This window comes from Pseudorasbora parva, chromosome 13 (assembly GCF_024679245.1).
Source record: "Pseudorasbora parva isolate DD20220531a chromosome 13, ASM2467924v1, whole genome shotgun sequence".
In the NCBI taxonomy this organism is placed as follows: domain Eukaryota; kingdom Metazoa; phylum Chordata; class Actinopteri; order Cypriniformes; family Gobionidae; genus Pseudorasbora; species Pseudorasbora parva.
This window is the reverse complement of record NC_090184.1, coordinates 39,520,342-39,540,973: the sequence shown is the minus strand read 5'-3', so window position 1 is coordinate 39,540,973 and position 20,632 is coordinate 39,520,342. Positions and strand designations below refer to the sequence as shown.

The 20,632-nt window shown below is 36.9% G+C and overlaps 1 protein-coding gene across 2 annotated transcripts in view; it reads left to right on the top strand.

Moving 5' to 3' along the window:
* grm6a (glutamate receptor, metabotropic 6a) overlaps positions 1 to 20,632 on the top strand; it is a 99,739-nt gene that overhangs the window by 41,655 nt on the left and 37,452 nt on the right. The window contains exons 3-4 of one of the 2 annotated variants that reach the window (XM_067414343.1): positions 17,745 to 17,961; positions 18,247 to 18,382. In XM_067414343.1, coding sequence (XP_067270444.1) covers positions 17,745 to 17,961; positions 18,247 to 18,382 — 353 coding nt within the window. Of the gene's footprint in view, positions 1 to 17,744; positions 17,962 to 18,246; positions 18,383 to 20,632 lie in introns of those variants that run through there. The other variant, XM_067414344.1, reaches the window with a different exon arrangement.

Here is a 20,632-nt window from a genome sequence, read left to right as displayed (position 1 = left end):
GCATACACGGAACACATTCAGAGTTTCAACAGTTTGAGTCTGTTTTGGTGCTATGGACTGACTTGTTGTGTACAGTTGGTTTGGTCACATCATTAGAAATGTGTGAAAAATATTTTTAATTGTTGTGTGTAGACGATTTCAACTGTGTTTGAGTTGTGTTTACTGTAACTTTGGCCTCTTGTGTTTAGTGTTTTGTGACACAAATGTATCACAGTGCAAAATGTTTTTAGTGAGTTGAGAATGTTTGTAGAGTTTTCAAAAAAGAGTGCAAGAGATTTGCAAAAGGTATCTAAACTACCTGAACTTGTTTAAGGATTTACAGAAAGAGTGATTTATTTGACAAATTGGTTCAGGCTATTGGGAATTTGGTTTAGAGAATGGGGTTTAATGTCTTAGCAATTGAGAAAAACTAGCTAAATTCCTTACTTTATACTGTAAAGGGTTAGATTACCCCAAAATCTTGTCGTTCCAATACTGAATGAATTTCTCTCATTCAGATGAGATACAAACAATATTGGACCCCATTGACTTTTATTGAAAAGAGGAAAAAAAAAAACCCCGGAAACATTTGTCATGTTTGGAATACCATGGGGATGAGTAAATGGTTGCAGAATTTTCAACATTCAAGTTAAAGGGAAATTATTTGGAAAACAACGTTTTATATGAAATAAAATTAATTGATTATTAGGTTTCTCTGTGCATTTAAAACTACTGTGACAGTATCAGCTGTGCATTTGTCACCATTTTTCTACAGCTGAAAAAAATTAAAAATAGCACAGTCACAAACTCTTCTTCTCATCCGCAAGGGGTTGTGGCTTTTGTCAGCCAAACAAAGCACGCACGAATGCACACTTCACAATCCATCCTGGCACCTTTGGCACACTGCTCAATGAACTATAATTTGGGATGCTATAATTCTTATCTTACATACTGTTTAGGACAGATAGTATGTGAATTGGGATGTAGCATGTAATCATTTCTATGTTTTTAGCTCTGTGTCTTGACGCAAGAGTCATGAGAGGGGCCATATCTCATGCTTTCCACGGCCGAGTTAAATGAGCTTTTACTTCACCCCACGGTAATGACTCTCCCTATCAGACGCTCACTTTAAAGACGGCACGTCCTTTCCGCTTAATAGACACACAGATGACACATCTTTGAGCATGCACAGACCTTCAATGCAATGCAATGCTTCAGAGAGCATGCTGACTGCTGAGGGCACACACATACGCAAATCTCACGTCTTCCGAGTTTCTCGGACATTTCTTTCTCAGGCGCACACACACTCACAGACTCTCATTTGGATTACAAAGCGGTCACAGACCTTCCAATGAAAGAGCCACATAAGCCCCGTCAGACCACATGAACTGCAGTAAAAATCAGCACTTCAGCAGTGCAGCAGTTGCATAATTCTTTGCAGTCGTTTCTGTGGCCATTCTAGCTGGATGGGACACGGTAGCAAACCACATGTTTTTTTAATGATAAGACTTAGTGCTCTGGCTCATGAAACAGCTCCAGGTACTCAATTTTTAACGGCTCGTCTTTATGTGGCATAAAACTCTGCAGAGATCCCTTGCTGACTCTTAGTTTTATGGGGCAGAGACCCAGATGCTTGTAGAAGAGAGGAGTTTGATCGCCTCTTGCCAAAACCATCAGATGAGATTATAAAACAATAGAACAGTAAAATTCACAATGTGTGAGGCAGGGGACCTTTTCTGAACTCAACATGAGTATGTTGTTCTTTTTATAGACGGCAAATGCGTTTCTTTAGTTTAAACCTCATTAGGTTAACCTAGCAGGAAAATGTAGGGAATTCGAACAGAATTAATATTTCAGAGGTTTTTGTGTGTGTGTGTGTGTGTGTGTGGGGGGGGGGGGAACTCCCTTGAGATGCATTTTTAGATTAAACAAAAAAAAAAAAAGAGAAAAATCTTACTGATATTTCAAAAGCACAGACTTCTGAAAAGTGTGGTTTTGCTTGGACTTGTGAAAATGTCTTCTAAGATATACTCTGTGCAGAAGCTCAGTTGCATGTGTATTTGCATTTCAAAATCTGACTGCAATACATAATGCAAAGCAAATATTTATGTATCGAGATACTGAAATATCTCCACTTTTTCATTCATTCATTATTTAACCAGGTTAAAAACTCATTGAGATTAAAATCTCTTTTACAAGAGTGGCCTGGCCAAAAAGGCAGCTACAATACTGCACATTAACACAGAAAAACATTATCAAGGACCACATCAGCTATTTACCTAACTTAAATTTATTTAGTGATGGAAGCATAGTCAGCTTTAAGGTCTTCTATAAATTATTCCAAGCAAAAGAAGAATTCAATTTAAAGCCTCTTTTTCCTAGCTCTGTACGAACCCGAGGAACTTTAAGATATAACAAATCATTTGAACGAAGATTGTAACAATTTATATTAGAAAAGCTGAGAGACAAGCAACCTGTATGAGTAGTAATTCAGCACTTGTGGGTAGTTTGATAGAATGAAATGTCCTCATTTCTTTATATCCCCTGGGGCTCGTGTGTCTGTCTCTTGATAATCGCTCCCTGCTTCGTACCACAGTCATGTGCATTCACTCATCCATAAACATTATTTCCCCATAACATTATTAGATCCATTGGTATATTTCGAGTTTCTTGTCTGGCTATCACCAGACCAAGCTTAATCTATTAAAGGAACACTCCACCGTTTTTAGAAATGGGGCTTATTTGACTTCTTTCCTACATTTAGATATGTGGGCAAATGCATTTTTGTGCATGCATTGTTTTATTTTATCGCTAGTGGCGACCCTGCCAAATTTCCTAAATGTAGGAAAGAAACTGAATAAGCCCCTATTTCTAAAAACAGTGGAGTGTTCCTTTCAGATTGAACATTAGTCTGGGGAGTCTGCTCTGTATTTTCTGCTGCACAAGAGGCGTGATCAACTGGCATAGTTCAAATGACTTTGTACGAAATTGGGTGACGTACTTTGCAGAACGATGCAAAAACTCCAAGTTTGTAGACTTGATAGTTTGCAAAAGGAGCAACAGCATCGAACGATTTTTGCAGGTTGTGCAAAAAAAACCATGAAAGTGATTGGTATTTACAAAAAGCTGCTTGCCGTCATTTCTCTATCGTCATCATGTTAAACCCGTCAATAGCGTGCCAGGTGGATAAGCCGGTTTGTGAAAGCGCCGCAGATTTGTAACAGAAGCAGGATATAAAAATGTACAGGTTTCCAGCCTGAGCTGCAGGACAAAATCAAATTGCCGGCCAATGCGGGCTGGGTTTACCCAGTCTAACAAGTTCCAGGCTTCCGTACTCATTTACTGCGTCATCAATCCACAGCTTTGTTATTGTTTTGAAGAGGTCAGTGACCCCTAGCGGGCGAAAAAATACATAGAGTAGCTTTAAAAATTATTTGATTATCAAATAAAATACCCTGGTACTTATAACTCGCAAACCATTCTATTTTTGTTCCATGGGAAGATATAATATCAGGAAGATTTTCTTGGTAGAGCTATGGAATTCGGGGGGGAAAAAAATCATTATTTAGTTTTATATAAAAACCATAGACAAGGCTGTACAATATCAGACGCTGACTGTAAGAGCTTTTGAAGCTGATGAAGCACAGCAATAAATAGCAGTCTGCATATAGATGCTACATAGCATTGGGAATGTTATCACAAATATTATTTATATACAAGGAAAATAAAATGGGTCCCAGAACAGACCCCTGAGGGACCCTTAGAGACTGACAGAACAGATGAGGTACAATCCGTTAAAACACACACACTGTGTTCTCGCTGAAAGGCTGTTGGCAAACCAATTGATAACATTTTCTGAGAGACCAACAATGGAAAGTCTTTTTAAAAGAATGTCATGATCAACTAGTAAAAATAATTTAAAAAGGCATAATAAGTTCCCTTCAAATGCTTATGGCCAGATTTATTTTATTTTCAACATTACTAACTTATACACTGTAAAAAAAATATTTAGAAAAAAAGTTACCTGGTTGCCTTAAAATTTTGAGTTCATTGAAATTAATTTTTTTAGTTAAAGAATTTTTTTGAGATTCGACAACCTTTATTAAAATATTATTAAAAGATTTTGTAAGCATATTGGGTAATTGTGTGTGTTTTATTTCTGAACATGCCAAGCTATTTTCATGATTTACCAATTTTTTTGTGTGGTTCAGATACAATAATATTTTGAGTTTCTATTTATAAAACAAATTTCCTTCATTGTATCAACTCAAATTTTTAATTTCAATTAACTCAAAATTTTAAGGCAACTAGGTTACTTACTTTTTTAAGTTAAACCAACAACATTTTTTTACAGTGTAGAAGTGACAAATTAATCTACAGCAAATACAGCAGAGTTTAAACAACAACATTTACTGTAAGTAAATGATTTAAATTTTGATATTTTTCTTACAAAAACACATCCCTTCGCATCAGAAGGCCTTTATTAAACCCCTGGAGCCATATGGATTACTTTTAGAATGGGTGGATGTGCTTTTCCCCCTTTAAATCTCATCTACCATCCACTGTCATTATAAAGCTTGGAAGATCCAGTAGATTTTTAATATAACTCTAAATGCTTTTGTCTGAAAAAAGAAATTCATATACACCTAGAATGGCTTGATGGTGAGTAAATGGGATACTTTCCAGTTTTAGGTGAACTATCCCTTTTAAACGTTGATAAGCTTGTTAATTTTGCATATCTTGGCACAATACAGCATATAATTTTTCCCTTCGGCTATCAGAACAGACCTACAACCCACCAGTTGAGAACCACTGGTTCGATGCATGGTTTTTGAACCCCTTGCGGCAAATCATTCTTGCATTGTAACACGAATTGTCTTATGATGCGTAAAATTGAGCGTGCGTATTTAGAAGTGTTTGTGTTCTCGTACTTGCATAAGTGTGTTTCGGGCCTTAATTACTCTGTCTTTGCCCTGAGCCGTTAAACCGAGTCTGGGGGTCTAGAAAACACATCAGGCTCTTAGCTGCGAAATTAGAGGTTCTTTTGGTACAATAAGCTGCTGGCTTCCATTCAGAAAACTCAAATTGAGTCTGTAAGAGAAAGCAGAAGAAAAGCACTTGGGCAAATGTTTGACAGTTAGAGTTGTGAGGACTGAAATCACTTTGTGAGGTGCATGTGTGAGCATTAGCCATTTAGAAAATCCATGGAATGGGTCAACGGGGATATTATATTTTGATTTAAGATTGCTACAGGTTTCTTTGTGAATAAATAATCCATAGCATTAGATGTTCTAAAGAAACTAAGTGTCTACAGGCACCTTGGCTGTCAGAGTTTCCATTAATTGCAGTTATTGTGAGTTAAATGGTCAGTAATTGCGCTGATGTCTGTGGAGGTTAATTCAAGTGTGAAAATTGTGGCTATTTTTTGTTGAACTTATGGCAATGCTTTTGTGTGAACTTTTTCATGCATGAGTTGTTATTATTATGCATCGAGACACTGATTTATCAGGCTGTCATCAGTACAATTTTCACTTGCCGGTGTGAAGTCCTTTGGTCTCTCCTTATTGAATGATGTATTTGTGTGAAATTACCCTTATAGAGTCCCTTATAGTTGCACAGCATACACTATAGCATGCTTAAAGGATGATTCTGGATTCGGTGACATGCTGTTGTATCAGTTTTGTTAAAATTAAATGAAATAAATAGTAATGCATTTACAGTGGAAGTTCATGTAAAGTTATATCAGTGCCTGTTATGATCATGTGAAGCCAGTAAACATGTTAAAACTTCTCTGTTTACATAGATGAAAATCCTAACAATGGCATTATGTCAGGAAACACACCAGAAGTTCATCCGCCTATAACAGTCCCACCGCTTAAAGGATTATTACAACTTTGCAGCTCAAAAAACACATTTTTGTATGGAAGAATTAATATAAGTGCTTTAACAAAAAGCTGCACGTTTGTGCTTTTAAAAACTTGAAAAAATGCCCTGTTGACTTCCAATGAATGTTATAAATATTGAATGAATAATAAGTGTTTTTTTGTTGTTGTTTTTACAAACCGAGGGGTGAGTTGAAAGTATTTTTGTGGTAAAGGAAATGACAGCACTGCACAGACGCTATTGAAAGAGCTAAACCTTTGAACCTGGAGCATTCATTTAAGGAAATTGACTAAAAGCTCATTTTATTTTATGCCAGAGGAAAGCATTTGCTCAAATATTCTAGAATAGTGTGTCAGATTTGGTAAACACTGTAAATCTGTCTTTTTCTGTTTCCCTCCGTCAAGTTAGAGATTTATATTAATCAGTATTGAGTTACGCTAGAGCAGCGGTTCCCAAACTGGGGTGCGCGCAGACTGACCACCGGGGGTGCGCGAGAGAATGTTTGTAATGGCAGAAAATTGTCTCTTTTTTCTTACGTATCTAACTTGGATAAAATTCACGTCAGAGTATTATTGATAAATACAAATTTCACATTAGCCTACAAGCTGTAGTAAATTATAGTAAATCATATTTTCATTTTATTTTACAAGCACGTCTGCGTCAAAGCCCTGCCCTTTTCATTTTAAGGTCGAAAGAAAAGTGCGTTTTTTTCACTGAGCACATCTGCAGTCCGAGCGCGATTCTCTGCAAGCTCATTCTCACTCAGGTAAATAATTAACACCATCACCGCTTACAGTAGGCCTACATGTGTTTTATTGAACTAAATACATTACAATCGGCTAAAACTAATACGCAGGTTACTTTTCTGAACAACAGCGCTGTCGAGTCCGTGTTTTTCTCAGTTTACGTCAGGGCCGGCCCTGACCAATTTTGCTGCCCTAGGCAAGATATTACTTGGTGCCCCTTGTATCAAGGTTTTTATATGTTGGTTGTGTTTTTATCATTTTTAAAATAAAAAAAACAAACAAACAAACACACACACACACACACACACACACACACACACACACACACACACACACACACACACACACACACACACACACACACACACACACACGTCGTGTTTCTGTGTTTTATGGGGACTTTCCATAGGCGTAATGGATTTCATACTGTACAAACTGTACATCCTATCCCCCTACACTGCCCCTGCCCCTAAACCTACCCATCACAGGAAACATTCTGCATTTTTACTTTCTAAAAAAAACTCCTTCTGTGCGATTTATAAGATGTTTTCCTCATGGGGACCTAAAAATGTCCCCACAAGGATAAGGATTTCGGATATTGCCATCTTTGTGGGGACATTTTGTCCCCATAACGTAGGGATTACGTTACACACACACATACACACACGTCTGGTTCACTATCTTTGTGGGGACTCTCCATAGGCGTAATGGTTTTTATACTGTATAACCCGTATTTTCTATCCCCCTACACTGCCCCTAAACCTAAACCTACCCATCACAGGAAACATTCTGAATTTTTACTTTATCAAAAAAATGTATCCTGTATGATTTATAAGCATTTTGAAAAGTGGAGACCGGCTCACTTTTCAATGAGCCGGTTGAAAAGTGACTACTATCAGCTATTACTATCCTTATGGGAACATTTGGTCCCCACAATATAAGGGGACAGACAGACAGACAGACAGACAGACAGACAGACAGACACACACACACACACACTTACAAAAATGTGTGTATACGTATATCCTCCACTAAACTATGCATGCTCATGTTTTCACCATGAATTAAACTTTAAGAAATTTTTATATTTAGTGTGCATTTTATTTAATTTTTTTAGCTATTTTAGATAAACCTGTATATAAATATCATTACTAATTTCAGAAAATAAATTTGACAAACGCCATATATCTCCTTACAATTGCACAACTGAGTAAAAACATTAGGCTATTAAAAAAAAATTATATATGTTTATAAACAACTGACATGATTTTTTTTACAGATTCTGATCACCCAGAACAGTTGCTTATATAAAGTTTAAGATAAAAATAACTGGAATTAATTAGCAAACATTCATATTTAGATAATGCATTTAGATAAACTGTTCATTCATTTCATCACTTTACCTCTGTCTTTATCCCCTTATTCCTTTATATTCCTGTATCAGAGGGCTTCGGTCTTTTTTAAAACATTGGCTATCCGAATAAATAATTAGGCAACTTTCCAACTTTCACTGGCGCGAGCAAACAAGCACATTCCTGTCTGTTAGATGCGTGAGAGGCGACGCAACCACAAATTCCCAACGTTAAACTGATCGCGCGTTCAATATCGGACACACTAAAGCACTCGCTGGGCAGGAGGAGATTGATGCGGTGGTCTGGGAATAGTCTGGGGATTTGTTTAAGGTAATATTTCGAATAAATATTAATAAAAAGTAGCAGTAATAAAACCGGAAAAATCACTAATTTTGGCGCCCCTATTGACGAGTGGCGCCCCTAGCAATTGCCTATTCCGCCTATGCCACGGGCCGGCCCTGGTTTACGTGAATCGCGGCACAGTTCGGCGCAAAATACCGGCAGTTCAATGGGGAACGTGCATATTTTAAATATGTAATATAATATAAATTGGTGTGGTAGCTAAACTAAGCATTTCATATTTGGCAGCTGTTTTAGGATTAAAATGTTAAACTACCGATAAAAATAATCAGACAAACTAATAAACATTTGTTTAATGTATAATGTGATTTAATGTAATAATTAACTATACTGTCAATGTGAGAAGACAAGAAACATTAATGAATATGTTTTTTTCAGATAAAGTATAAATGTATCCTATGTTTTGATGAATGCTTTAGAAGGGGAAGAGACAAATAGGAGTGATGGAGAGAGCAGGAATTAACAAATAATTTACTGCCCACTGACTTAGTTTTAAAGCTATTTCTCATAATTTTTTTGTCTTTCAAATGTCTTAGAATGCTCATATGTAGATCAGATATTCAAATAATGTATCGGGGTAGCATGCCCCAAACCCCCCTAACTCTATGCTGTATATATATATTACAACTGAAATGTTGATTTTTTTTTTCTTATATACAGAGAATATTTGTATTTAATTATTGCTATTAAAAATGTGATGTTTAACCAAAGTAAGATGGTGGGGTTGCTTGACAGGTATCAAACATTATAGTGGGGCGTGCTACAAAATGTTTGGGAACCACTGCGCTAGAGCAATGCACCTTCATAAAATGGTCTATCCAGGGGACATAAAGACATCACTATGTTAAACATTCTTTAAATATTGAGGTGACATTTGAACTCAAGATTTAAATGTGACTTTTTACATTTTATTTATAACAACTAATCAATTACTAACCATGAGTTGCACCTCCTCTCAGGTCTTTTTCAATACAATCAATATATGAGTCGCAAGATATGCAGCCCCATACGTAACAAACGGTGCATGTTTCACTGTGTATTCTGACACCTTTCTGTCAGAACCAGCATTAACTTCTTGAGCTGTTTGAGCTCCAGTAGCTCGCCTGTTTGATTGGACCACACGGGCTAGCATTTACTCCCCACGTGCATCAATGAGCCTTGGCCGCCCATGACCCTGTCGCCGGTTCACCACTGTTCCTTCTTTGGAGCACTTTTGATAGATACTGACCACTGCAGACCGGGAACACCAAGAGCTGCAGTTTTGGAGATGCTGTGACCCAGTAATCTAGCCATCACAATTTGGCCCTTGTCAAATTTGCTCAAATACTTACACTTGCCAGTTTTTCCTGATTCTGACACATCAACTTTGAGGACAAAAAGTTTCCTTGCCGTGATGAAGAGATAATCAGTGTTATTCACTTCACCTGTCAGTGATCATAATGTTATGTCACGCCATTTTGCAATTACTGTAAATAAAGCTTTGTATGCTTTCGAATCACTCTCACGGTACTTTGATGTCATACACCCATCGGTCTGCACAGCGCTGCTTCAAGTTCAACTCACCTTATTTTAAAAGTAGTCTAGTCACAAAATTTGAGGAATCATTCATGTCTGTATTCAGATCTTTGACCTTGAGAATGAGCAAAAACCTGGCAGAGCCAGGGGGCATATATCATAATAAACAATGTTTTGATGTTCACAATCATTATTTGTGACTTAATCATATTTTGAAAGATTATTTATAGCAATGAATGTAGTGTTGGGAAACATCACAAGTTTGAAAAGTGAAGTTTTTGATTAACATGCTGAGCAATTTATTTATCAAATGTTTATTTGGAGAGCAGAAGTCTTTGCTCAAAGCTTCTAATTAACTGTTGTGTCTAATTAATCAAGAGAATTGTAGCTCTGGGCTTATACCAATGATTCATAAATACGCTTTGAGCAAAGGGTATTTAAGAGTCGTCTCAAACTTTATGCGAACTTGTCTTCAGGTCATTTGAGGGAGGGCAGTGGCGACATTATGAGGGATTGATTTGTTGTAGAAAAAAATACAACATATCAACTGCTTGAGGACAGTTGTAGTGCTGCTCTTTCATAGCTCTCGAAACTTATTAGCATTCTCTTATTTATAGTTCATTGAAGTATTCACTTTGTTTATTTGTCTCCACTTTTTCTTCCTTTCTGCTTAGCTTGTAATTTAACTAATCTGGTTATACTTCAGTTCAAATGAGGCGTTCTCCACTATGAATTAATATTGGTAGATTTTTTTGGACAAATAGCTTGTGATGTTCCTCATTTGCATGTCACTTTGGATAAAAGCATCTGCTAAATGAATACATTTAAAGGGTTAGCTCACCCAAAAATGAAATTTATGTCATTAATGACTCTAATGTTGTTCCACACCTGTAAGACCTCCGTTCATTTTCGGAACACAGTTTAAGATATTTTATGATTTTATTTTAGTCTGAGATCGTATCTAAGTGTATGCACACTATAATGTCCATGTCCAGAAAGGGAATAAAAACATCATCAAAGTAGTCCCTATGTGACATCAGTTAGTTCATTAGAATCTCTTGAAGCATCGAAAATACATTTTGGTCCAAAAATAACAAAAACTACGACTTTATTCAGCATTGTCTTCTCTTCCGCATTTGTTTTCAAACCTCAATTAGAGATTCAAACGGTCATGAATCAGCGGATTGATTCATAAATTTGGATCATGTGTCAAACTGCCAAACTGCTGAAATGAACTGCTGCCAAACTACACGTGACATTGGCGATCCAAATCATGAATTAGTAATTAATGACATAAATGTCATTTTTGGGTGAACGAACCCTTGTCTTAGATGTTCCTGGCATATAATTTTTGACCTACAGTATAAGAGGAAAGAGCTATAAGATGAATGTGGATAGCAGTTCAGATCATTTGGTGTTGGAAGAATTTGATAGCTTTTAGACTTGTTTTGTCAAACCTAAACAAGATTTGCAATATCTTCTAGAGGAGATATATGAGACCATATGCTGTTTTTCCCCAATAGAAACATCTAATAAGCAGCTCTTGTTAATCAACAATCTTGAATTTGAATTCCATTTAATTTTATAAAGCACTGGGATGTTAAAAAACACAATATTACTTATTACTAAATAATTATTTTTTATTTATTTATATATAGTGCCTTTCCAACACCCAAGGTCGCTTTGCAAAGATAGTTTTAAGGAACAGAAACAAATAAACATCAAAATCAAAGCACAATACACAAGGGCTGAAAATAACTAGCCTGGTCCTACCAGACTCTCGTACATTTCATTTGTACAAAGAGTCTGGCTACTCTCCATTGACAAGCTTTAACTTCCTTGAAGGTGGGTACTCTGTTGAAGTTTAAAACTATTGGATCTTCCCAGAGTCCAGACTTATATCAATGTTTGGTCGTGACGTATGTCATCTCAAACTAGCGCACAACATCAACGTCATCGTTCTCAGCCACCCCCTCTGCTCGCTGATTGGACCGGTTAAAATTTGACCGAAGAAAACCAGAAAATATACCGCAGTCCCAGATGGAGTACTGAAGGAAAATTAAAATTGTGCAGAAGTACGTAGGAGGGCAGAGAAATAACAGAGTTTCACCTACAAAGTTGGGTTAGAGATATAGACAAGGATGGGTGCAAACAAATCACAGACATAACAAGATTTACAGAGAGAGAGAGAAAAAGTGTGTTTTAAGAGATTTTTGAAGGAAGGAAGCCTGGCTCGCATAGTCACCAGACTAAATTTAGGGGTGACTAAACAATACCACACTAGAAGATCTTAAGGAGCAAACAGGAGCATAAGGCTGAAGTAAGTCAGATAAATATATAGGACCAAGGTTGTTGAGAGCTTTCTAAGTGAGAATTAGAACCTTAAAGTTTACACTTTAAAAATGCTGGGTTAAAAACAACCCAAGTTGGGTTGAAAATGGACAAACCCAGCAAATGGGTTGTTTTCTGTCTTGAAATATTGAAACAGGAATTAGGGACAGGACATATCTAGGACATATTCCATTTGTGAATTTTCTTGCAAATGGCGAACAGAATGAAACACTTAAGCATTCACATAGAAATGCAAACATGCACATATACTACATGCACATAATAGAAATCAGGGCTTTTGTTCGGTGCGTGGACACAGATCAGGGGCAGACAGCAGCCATTACTGTGATTAAAGGCGGGATTTGGATTGTGACGGCTCTGATGAGAGGTGGTGAACATTTCTGTTATGGAGTCACTAGTTCAGAATAATAAATACTTCTGTCTGAACCAGAGATTGTCCAGCTGGAGAATCAGACTAGTGGGGAATCATGCCCTCAAAATTAGGTGCTGTAAAATATATCACAATTTACATGATGAAGTCTATGTAGCAGTTCTGTTAGGACAGAATTGGATTTTTGATGGCTTTATTTCCTGGTTTGTCATTATTTACACACCCACATATCTTTTAAATATGTGTTCTCTTTAATTTGTATTCTTTTTAATTGTAATCTATCAGTAACCTAATATTAAATATTTGTACCTGTTAGTGAAGTCTTTAATTTTTTTATGTATATTTAAATAAATCTGTCATGAAATTTATTTTATGACAGCCACTGTTTACATTTCAATAACAAATTAGAAACAAAAAGAAGATGAAATAAAGACTGGCTTATGTGCAATTTACTGTAACTAATCTGGTTATACTTCAGTTCAAATTAGGCATTCGCCACTATGAATTAATATTGGTTGAGTTTTTATGACAAAATACTTGTGATGTTCCTCATTTGCATGTCATTTTAGATAAAAGCATCTGCTAAATGAATACATATAATTTCTTAGTGACAGATCATATTTACACTAAACATATTAGCTGTAGATGCTATTTACTAAGTGAAAATAGTGATATATTCAGTTTACCCCATGCAAAAGTAGTTCTTTGCCATAAATAGTAATTAGATGCTATTTATACTTTAATTTGACAGATACATACTATTTGCACCTCATGCAATAATAACAATGTAAATTATTATTAATTAATTATTATTTTTATTAAATTGATTCTGCCTTAATGGGACAATATACAAGCCCTCCCTACACCTACCCCTAACCCTACACAAATACTTTTATTATTATTAAACATTTCATTAGGCTCTTTATTTCCACTTTTAGAACATTTTTATTTATTTATTGAAAGTAGGCCTAAATGCCTTTCTGATGTCATATATGATAGGAAAAGGGAGAAGAGCGAGCTCGGCAAAAGGCAGATTCGAACCCGGGTTGATCGCGTCGAAACCCAGATGCTTGAGCCTTATGCTTCACTGACTACGCCACTGAAAAATTTGAAGCGTGCATCTTTTTTAAATCTTGTCTGGCCCAACCAGGCATTTTTAGGCAGAGTTAGTGCGAATAGAACTTGCCAACAAGGCACGCTATTTGCACTTGGTGTAAATAGACACTCCGTTTTTGTAAAGGTCTGTTATCTAACACACCTGATTCATTTCATCAGTTCATTAGGGGAGTGCTCCATGACCTGAATTGGGTGTGTCAGATTTTTAGACACCTGTAATGTGCAGGATTGGAATGGGTTAAAGTCTCATTCGCGGGGGCCGCCGCACATAATCAGTGTTAAATGAATTCTTCGCCTTCCCCCCTCCTGATCGCTGTATCTCTCCTCCTGTGCTTAACTTAATTTGACTAAAACCCCTCTTATCCTCACAGATAATCTGTCAAATGGATCGTTCGTTCATCCATCTACCTGTTGTAAGTCTGCCCCTGCGGCTCACCCACATGCCGAGACCTCGCTTACCTTCTGTGCATTAGCTGACGAGACACAATCGCTGCTCCACTTTCACTGCTATTAAAAGACGGAGTCGATCTAGGTTTATCAGTCACTGGGTGAACCGCATTTAAGGGAGAGCCACCAATCGTGATGAAACCAACAGCAGGCATCTGCGTTTGCTCCAGACAAATGATGTAATAGCGCAGATTATTCACTACCACAATTTGTTGTCAAAGCTTGTGTGGTTTATGAAAATGTGACGTACCATGCAAACACTCATTTGAGCCAAAGCAACAACTTTATGAGACCATTTTTGTATGATTTTATTGTGGATTTGGTAGGTTTTTTTAATGTTCGATGGAATTTTCAGACTTTCCACATTCAAAATAGGAGCACGACAAGAACAATGCAAAATATCTTATATTTAAATCAAAACAAAAATGTACAAGAGAAACTAGATTGTGTAAGATGATAGAATTTCAGCGAATATGCACTACTGTTTGAAAGTTTTGGGTCAGTGTGATTTTTAAAAAACAAAAACAAATTTTGTTTCATTTTATTCAGCAAGGATGCATTCAGTTGATCAATAGTGACAGTAGAGACATTTAGATTAATATAAAATATATCTATTTCAAATAAATGCTGTTCTTTTGATCTTTTTATTTACCAAAGAATCCTGAAAAATTGGTTTTCACAAAAATTTTCAGCAGCCCAAATGTTTTCACTGATAATAATAAATGTGTCTTGAGCCTCAAATCAAGGATGAGCCACAAAGATCATGTGATGCTGAAAATTCAGCTTGGCATTACAGGAATAAATAATATTTTCAAATATATTCAAATAGAAAACAGTTATTTTATATATATAAGCAGTATCTACCTTTGACTGTACAAACTCAAAACTATTTTGTACAAACATTTTTTTTTCTGGGATTTAGCAATCCTGTGAATCACTAAAAACTGCTTGACATCTGTGTGGCATGGAGTCAACCAACTTGTGGCACCTCTCAGCTGTTATTCCACTCCATGATTCTTTAACAACATTCCACAATTCATTCACATTTCTTGGTTTTGCTTCAGAAACAGCATTTTTGATATCACCCCACAAGTTCTCAATTAGATTAAGGTCTGGAGATTGGGCTGGCCACTCCATAACATTAATTTTGTTGGTTTGGAACCAAGACTTTGCCCGTTTACTAGTGTGTTTTGGGTCATTGTCTTGTTGAAACAACCATTTCAAGGGCATGTCCTCTTCAGCATAGGGCGACATGACCTCTTCAAGTATTTTAACATATGCAAACTGATCCATGATCCCTGGTATGCGATAAATAGGCCCAACACCATAGTAGGAGAAACATGCCCATATCATGATGCTTGCACCTCCATGCTTCACTGTCTTCACTGTGTACTGTGGCTTGAATTCAGAGTTTGGGGGTCGTCTCACAAACTGCCTGTGGCCCTTGGACCCAAAAAGAACAATTTTACTCTCATCAGTCCACAAAATTTTCCTCCATTTCTCTTTAGGCCAGTTGATGTGTTCTTTGGCAAATTGTAACCTCTTCTGCACATGCCTTTTTTTAACAGAGGGACTTTGCGGGGGATTCTTGAAAATAGATTAGCTTTACACAGACGTCTTCTAACTGTCACAGTACTTACAGGTAACTCCAGACTGTCTTTGATCATCCTGGAGGTGATCATTGGCTGAGCCTTTGCCATTCTGGTTATTCTTCTATCCATTTTGATGGTTGTCTTCCGTTTTCTTCCACGTCTCTCTGGTTTTGCTCTCCATTTTAAGGCATTGGAGATCATTTTAGCTGAACAGCCTATCATTTTTTGCACCTCTTTATAGGTTTTCCCCTCTCTAATCAACTTTTTAATCAAAGTACGCTGTTCTTCTGAACAATGTCTTGAACGACCCATTTTCCTCAGCTTTCAAATGCATGTTCAACAAGTGTTGGCTTCATCCTTAAATAGGGGCCACCTGATTCACACCTGTTTCTTCACAAAATTGATGACCTCAGTGATTGAATGCCACACTGCTATTTTTTTGAACACACCCCTTTCAACTAATTCAACTAATTGCCCAATTGCACAGCCTTAAGAGCGTGCATATCATGAATGCTGGGTCTCATTTGTTTTCTGAGAATCTACTGAACCTACTGGTAACTTGTTTGCCACGTAGCAATAAAAAATATACTAAAAACCTTGATTATTCTGGTTAGTCACATTGTACTGCTATTATTTTGAACAAGACTGTATATATATATATTAGGGCCGGGACTTTAACGCGGAACGTTTTTCAATGAATGAGTTTCGACGGACCGATTATACTGGAACACCAACTAGCGCTCCGGAGGTGCGTCTCAATCAGCTCCCTAGTTCAGTAGTCAGGGCACTGATCAGGGAGTCAGCCCATTGACTTATGCCCTGATCAGTGCTCTGACTAGTGAACTAGGGAGCTGATTGAGACGCAGGGCATGAGTGAACATGAACGAAGAAGCTGATGAGACCGCTTTGCTTGGCCCCGTGGATGGGAAGTTTTGTTTTAAAAAACGAAAGAATGGAAGCGTCGACAAGAGCATGGTTGTGTGCAAGCTACACAATAAGGAATTTGCGTATCCCCGCAGCACGACGAGCCTCAAATATCACAAATATGCTTTTGCTAAACTTGGCAAACATTGCGCTGGTCTGCTGGACTGAAATAAATAAACAATATTTTGTTGATTAAGCTTATGTATTCAGTCATTATTCAATGGTATACTAAAAATACATGTGAAAAATTATGTTCTCAGGTCAAATATTTATATGCAATTAAAATGCGATTAATTTCGATTAATTAATTACAAAGCCTCTAATTAATTCGATTAATTTTTTAATCTAAAATATTAAGATATATATATATATATATAAAATTCATAATAATATTTCATAATATCACTGTTTTTGCTGTATTTTTGAATAATAAATGTTTAATAATAAAATTTGTTAATGTTTTTGTAAATTTTGAACAGTATTTTTTATTTTTTTATTCTTGTTTTAATACAATATTTTTGTGAGGTTTATGCTTAAAACAAGAAATAATTGCCAGAAGGGTTAAAAAAAAAAATCGAATGCTTTTTGAAATAAAGTCTTAGTCACCTCATATATTTTATCTTGTATTAAACGGTTGGTTCACCCAAAATTGAAAATTAGACCATGATTTACTCACCCTCAAGTCATCCTTGAGCTTCAGAAGGCCTTTATTAACCCCCCGGAGCCGTGTGGAGCACGTTAAATGACGGACAGATGCACTTTAATGGACTTTAAACAGAGCCGCAACGCAGATCTCTCACGGAGGAGTGACGGGAGCATAAAAGGAGGAGCGACGTTAGGGAAGGACCAGGCCTGGAGTTTACGTTGTGTTTTGTTATGTGTGTGTGCGCGGCAGTCGTCCGTGAGGGGCTGCTGCTTTTGCTTTCAGTTTATTTGATTAACGTCTTTTTAATGTTCGCCTGTTCCCGCCTCCTGCTTCCCTGAACAAAGAACTGTGTTACACTAAGAAAATGCCATTAGAAAAAAAGAAAAAAAAAGAAAATGCCATTAGTTAGCAAGATGCTTGCTTTAAAAATTAATTTAAATCTCCTCTTTTTTCGTCTTCCAGATCCCCCAGATCAGTTACGCCTCCACAGCACCAGAGCTGAGCGACAATAACCGCTATGACTTCTTCTCTCGTGTGGTGCCACCGGACTCCTACCAGGCCCAAGCTATGGTGGACATCGTGAAGGCACTGGGCTGGAACTATGTGTCCACTTTAGCATCCGAGGGGAATTATGGTGAAAGTGGAGTAGATGCCTTCATTCAGATCTCTCGAGAGGCAGGTACAGTATCTGTACAGTCATCAAGCTTTGAAACTTCTGGTGTGCTTGAGAGTCTATGGATGTAAGGCACACTGCAGCATATAGTATGATCCAGATTGGACTTTCCATTAATATGCTATCTTTCAAAAAGTTCCAAAGAGGAGCATGTCTGAGACAGCTGCGTGCATTTGTACCCATCTGCTGCCAGAAATTCATGCTGGTCATTAATATAAATAGAAAGTGAGTCACATTTTAGGAGAGAAAAATTTCAGCATCGGTGTCCATCTCTCTCTCTCTCTGACAAAGGAGGTCTGTGCATCGCTCAGTCCATGAAGATCCCACGAGAGCCCAAACCAGGAGAGTTTGACAAGGTCATTAAGAGACTAATGGAGACCCCCAATGCTCGAGGAGTCATCATCTTTGCCCACGAGGACGACATCAAGTGAGTGAATAATATGTTTGATCAGCAAGGCCCTTATAGGAACATTCTGGGTTCATTTTATTTTATAAAACTGTTCACCAAAAAATGACAATTCTATATTTCTCAAAAGTTCATAAAGAATTCGTAAAACTATCTAATCCACATGAATTGAGTGGTTTAGTCCAAATTTTCTGAGGAGACACGATCGCTTTATATGATTAGCAAAATTTTGGCGGGAGATCAAGAATGTCCGCTTGATGTGCAAGTTATGTTATGATGTTCTCGTTTTACACAGCACGTTTGAGCTTCAGCAAGAACCAATGAGGTTCATTCTCGTGTTACGCAGCACGTTTGAGCTTCAGCAAGAACCAATGAGGTTCATTCTCGTGTTACACAGCACGTTTGAGCTTCAGCAAGAACCAATGAGGTTCATTCTCGTGTTACGCAGCACGTTTGAGCTTCAGCAAGAACCAATGAGGTTCATTCTCATGTTACACAGCACGTTTGAGCTTTAGCAAGAACCAATGAGGTTCATTCTCGTGTTACGCAGCACGTTTGAGCTTCAGCAAGAACCAATGAGATTCATTCTCGTGTTACGCAGCACGTTTGAGCTTCAGCGAGAACCAATGAGGTTCATTCTCGTGTTACGCAGCACGTTTGAGCTTCAGCAAGAACCAATGAGATTCATTCTCGTGTTACGCAGCACGTTTGATGAACGTGAATGAACATGAAAATGAACCAATGAGTTCCATTCTCGTGTTTGCAACTTGAGCTTGCTGAGTTTCAGCAAGAGGTTTGTTTTGTGTCAAACAGGTTCAGTTGAGTGAATAAAATCCTAAATTCCACATGTGCATCATATAAAGCGATCGTTTAGAAAATTTGGACTAAATCATTCAATTCATTTTGATGAATTAGTTTTACGATCTCTTAAACTTTTTGAACTTTTGAAGCATCAAAATGTTAGTTGTGTAGCTGTCAATGGAGGAACAGAAATCTCTCAGATTTCATCAAAAATATCTTCATTTGTTTTCCAAAAATGAACGAAAGTCTAATGGGTTTGGAACGACATCGACAACTAAATGAAAGAATTTTCATTTTTGGGTGAACTAACCCTTTAATTCTGTACAACACAGCTCTTGCCATGAGAATTGCCTCAGCTAAGGACAAGCCAATAAAATTTCAACTACCTATAAAAAAATATTATTTTACATATTTAAAATGTTTTTTTAATCTAATGCACTAACAATAGAAGTTTAGCGGGCACTGTGAAAAAAATGTTTAAAAACAGCAACTATCAAATCATTTTTAAAGTATTTAAATCAACCATTTCAACTTGTTTAAATAGTGTGACACTGTTATAGATAAAAGGGATTTTATTGCATTTTCTGCGTTGGTTTTGAGAGAACATATGTTGAATCGATATAAACATCTGAAATTATCATGAAATTAGCCAAAGCATTTTACAAACATGCATTCATTTTAAAAGGAAGATTTCAGGTGCTTTTAGTTTCTGCTCTTTAACTTACCAGTTACAGTAGAGTTCACGTGCTAGAACTGCACATGCATTCCTTTTTTCTTTCTGTTTTTTCTTTCTTAGTTTTCGTTTTGTTTTTTTACAATGGAGGAACCTCAACGTGAAGCAACATTAAAGGGGTGGTTCCGTGATTTTTTTCTAGGCTTTGGTTGTGTTTATGGGGCGCAGAATAACATGTCTTAATACTTCTTTTTTTAAAATGCCGTATTTTTCTCATATTTTATGATTTTCACTTTTATGAAGCCCATCCTTCTGAAAAAACGCAATGGTCTTAGATTGGTTAGATGGCCAAATGTAGTTTCGTGTATTTTTATTGGCTGAAGTGCCAAGCACAGGTTTGCCGGAAACGCCACTCCTCTTACTATTAAAGGCAGAAGTCACAGTGTTTATGTTAATTTATGATGTCACCAACGCGGGAAGAAGCTTGTTGTAGTCCAAACCGGCTGTTTTCGTAGGCAATAATCTGCCGTAACTATAAAAGACAATATCTCCGTTTGCATTGAACTTTCAGCGCTGTAACTTTGCAGATACTGTTTATGCTCAAGCAGCAACATTACACACTAACTTAAGTTAAAAAAGTGAAATCGCATGCAACCACCCCTTTAACAACCCATTGCAGTTCTTTATACGCTTTCACTGTTTGACAAGATGAAGGCGTAAACAAATAAGAGAACTTGATGATGTCAGCTGGAAAATAAAAAGTTGTTTGAGAGGCAGATTTATATTATATATATATA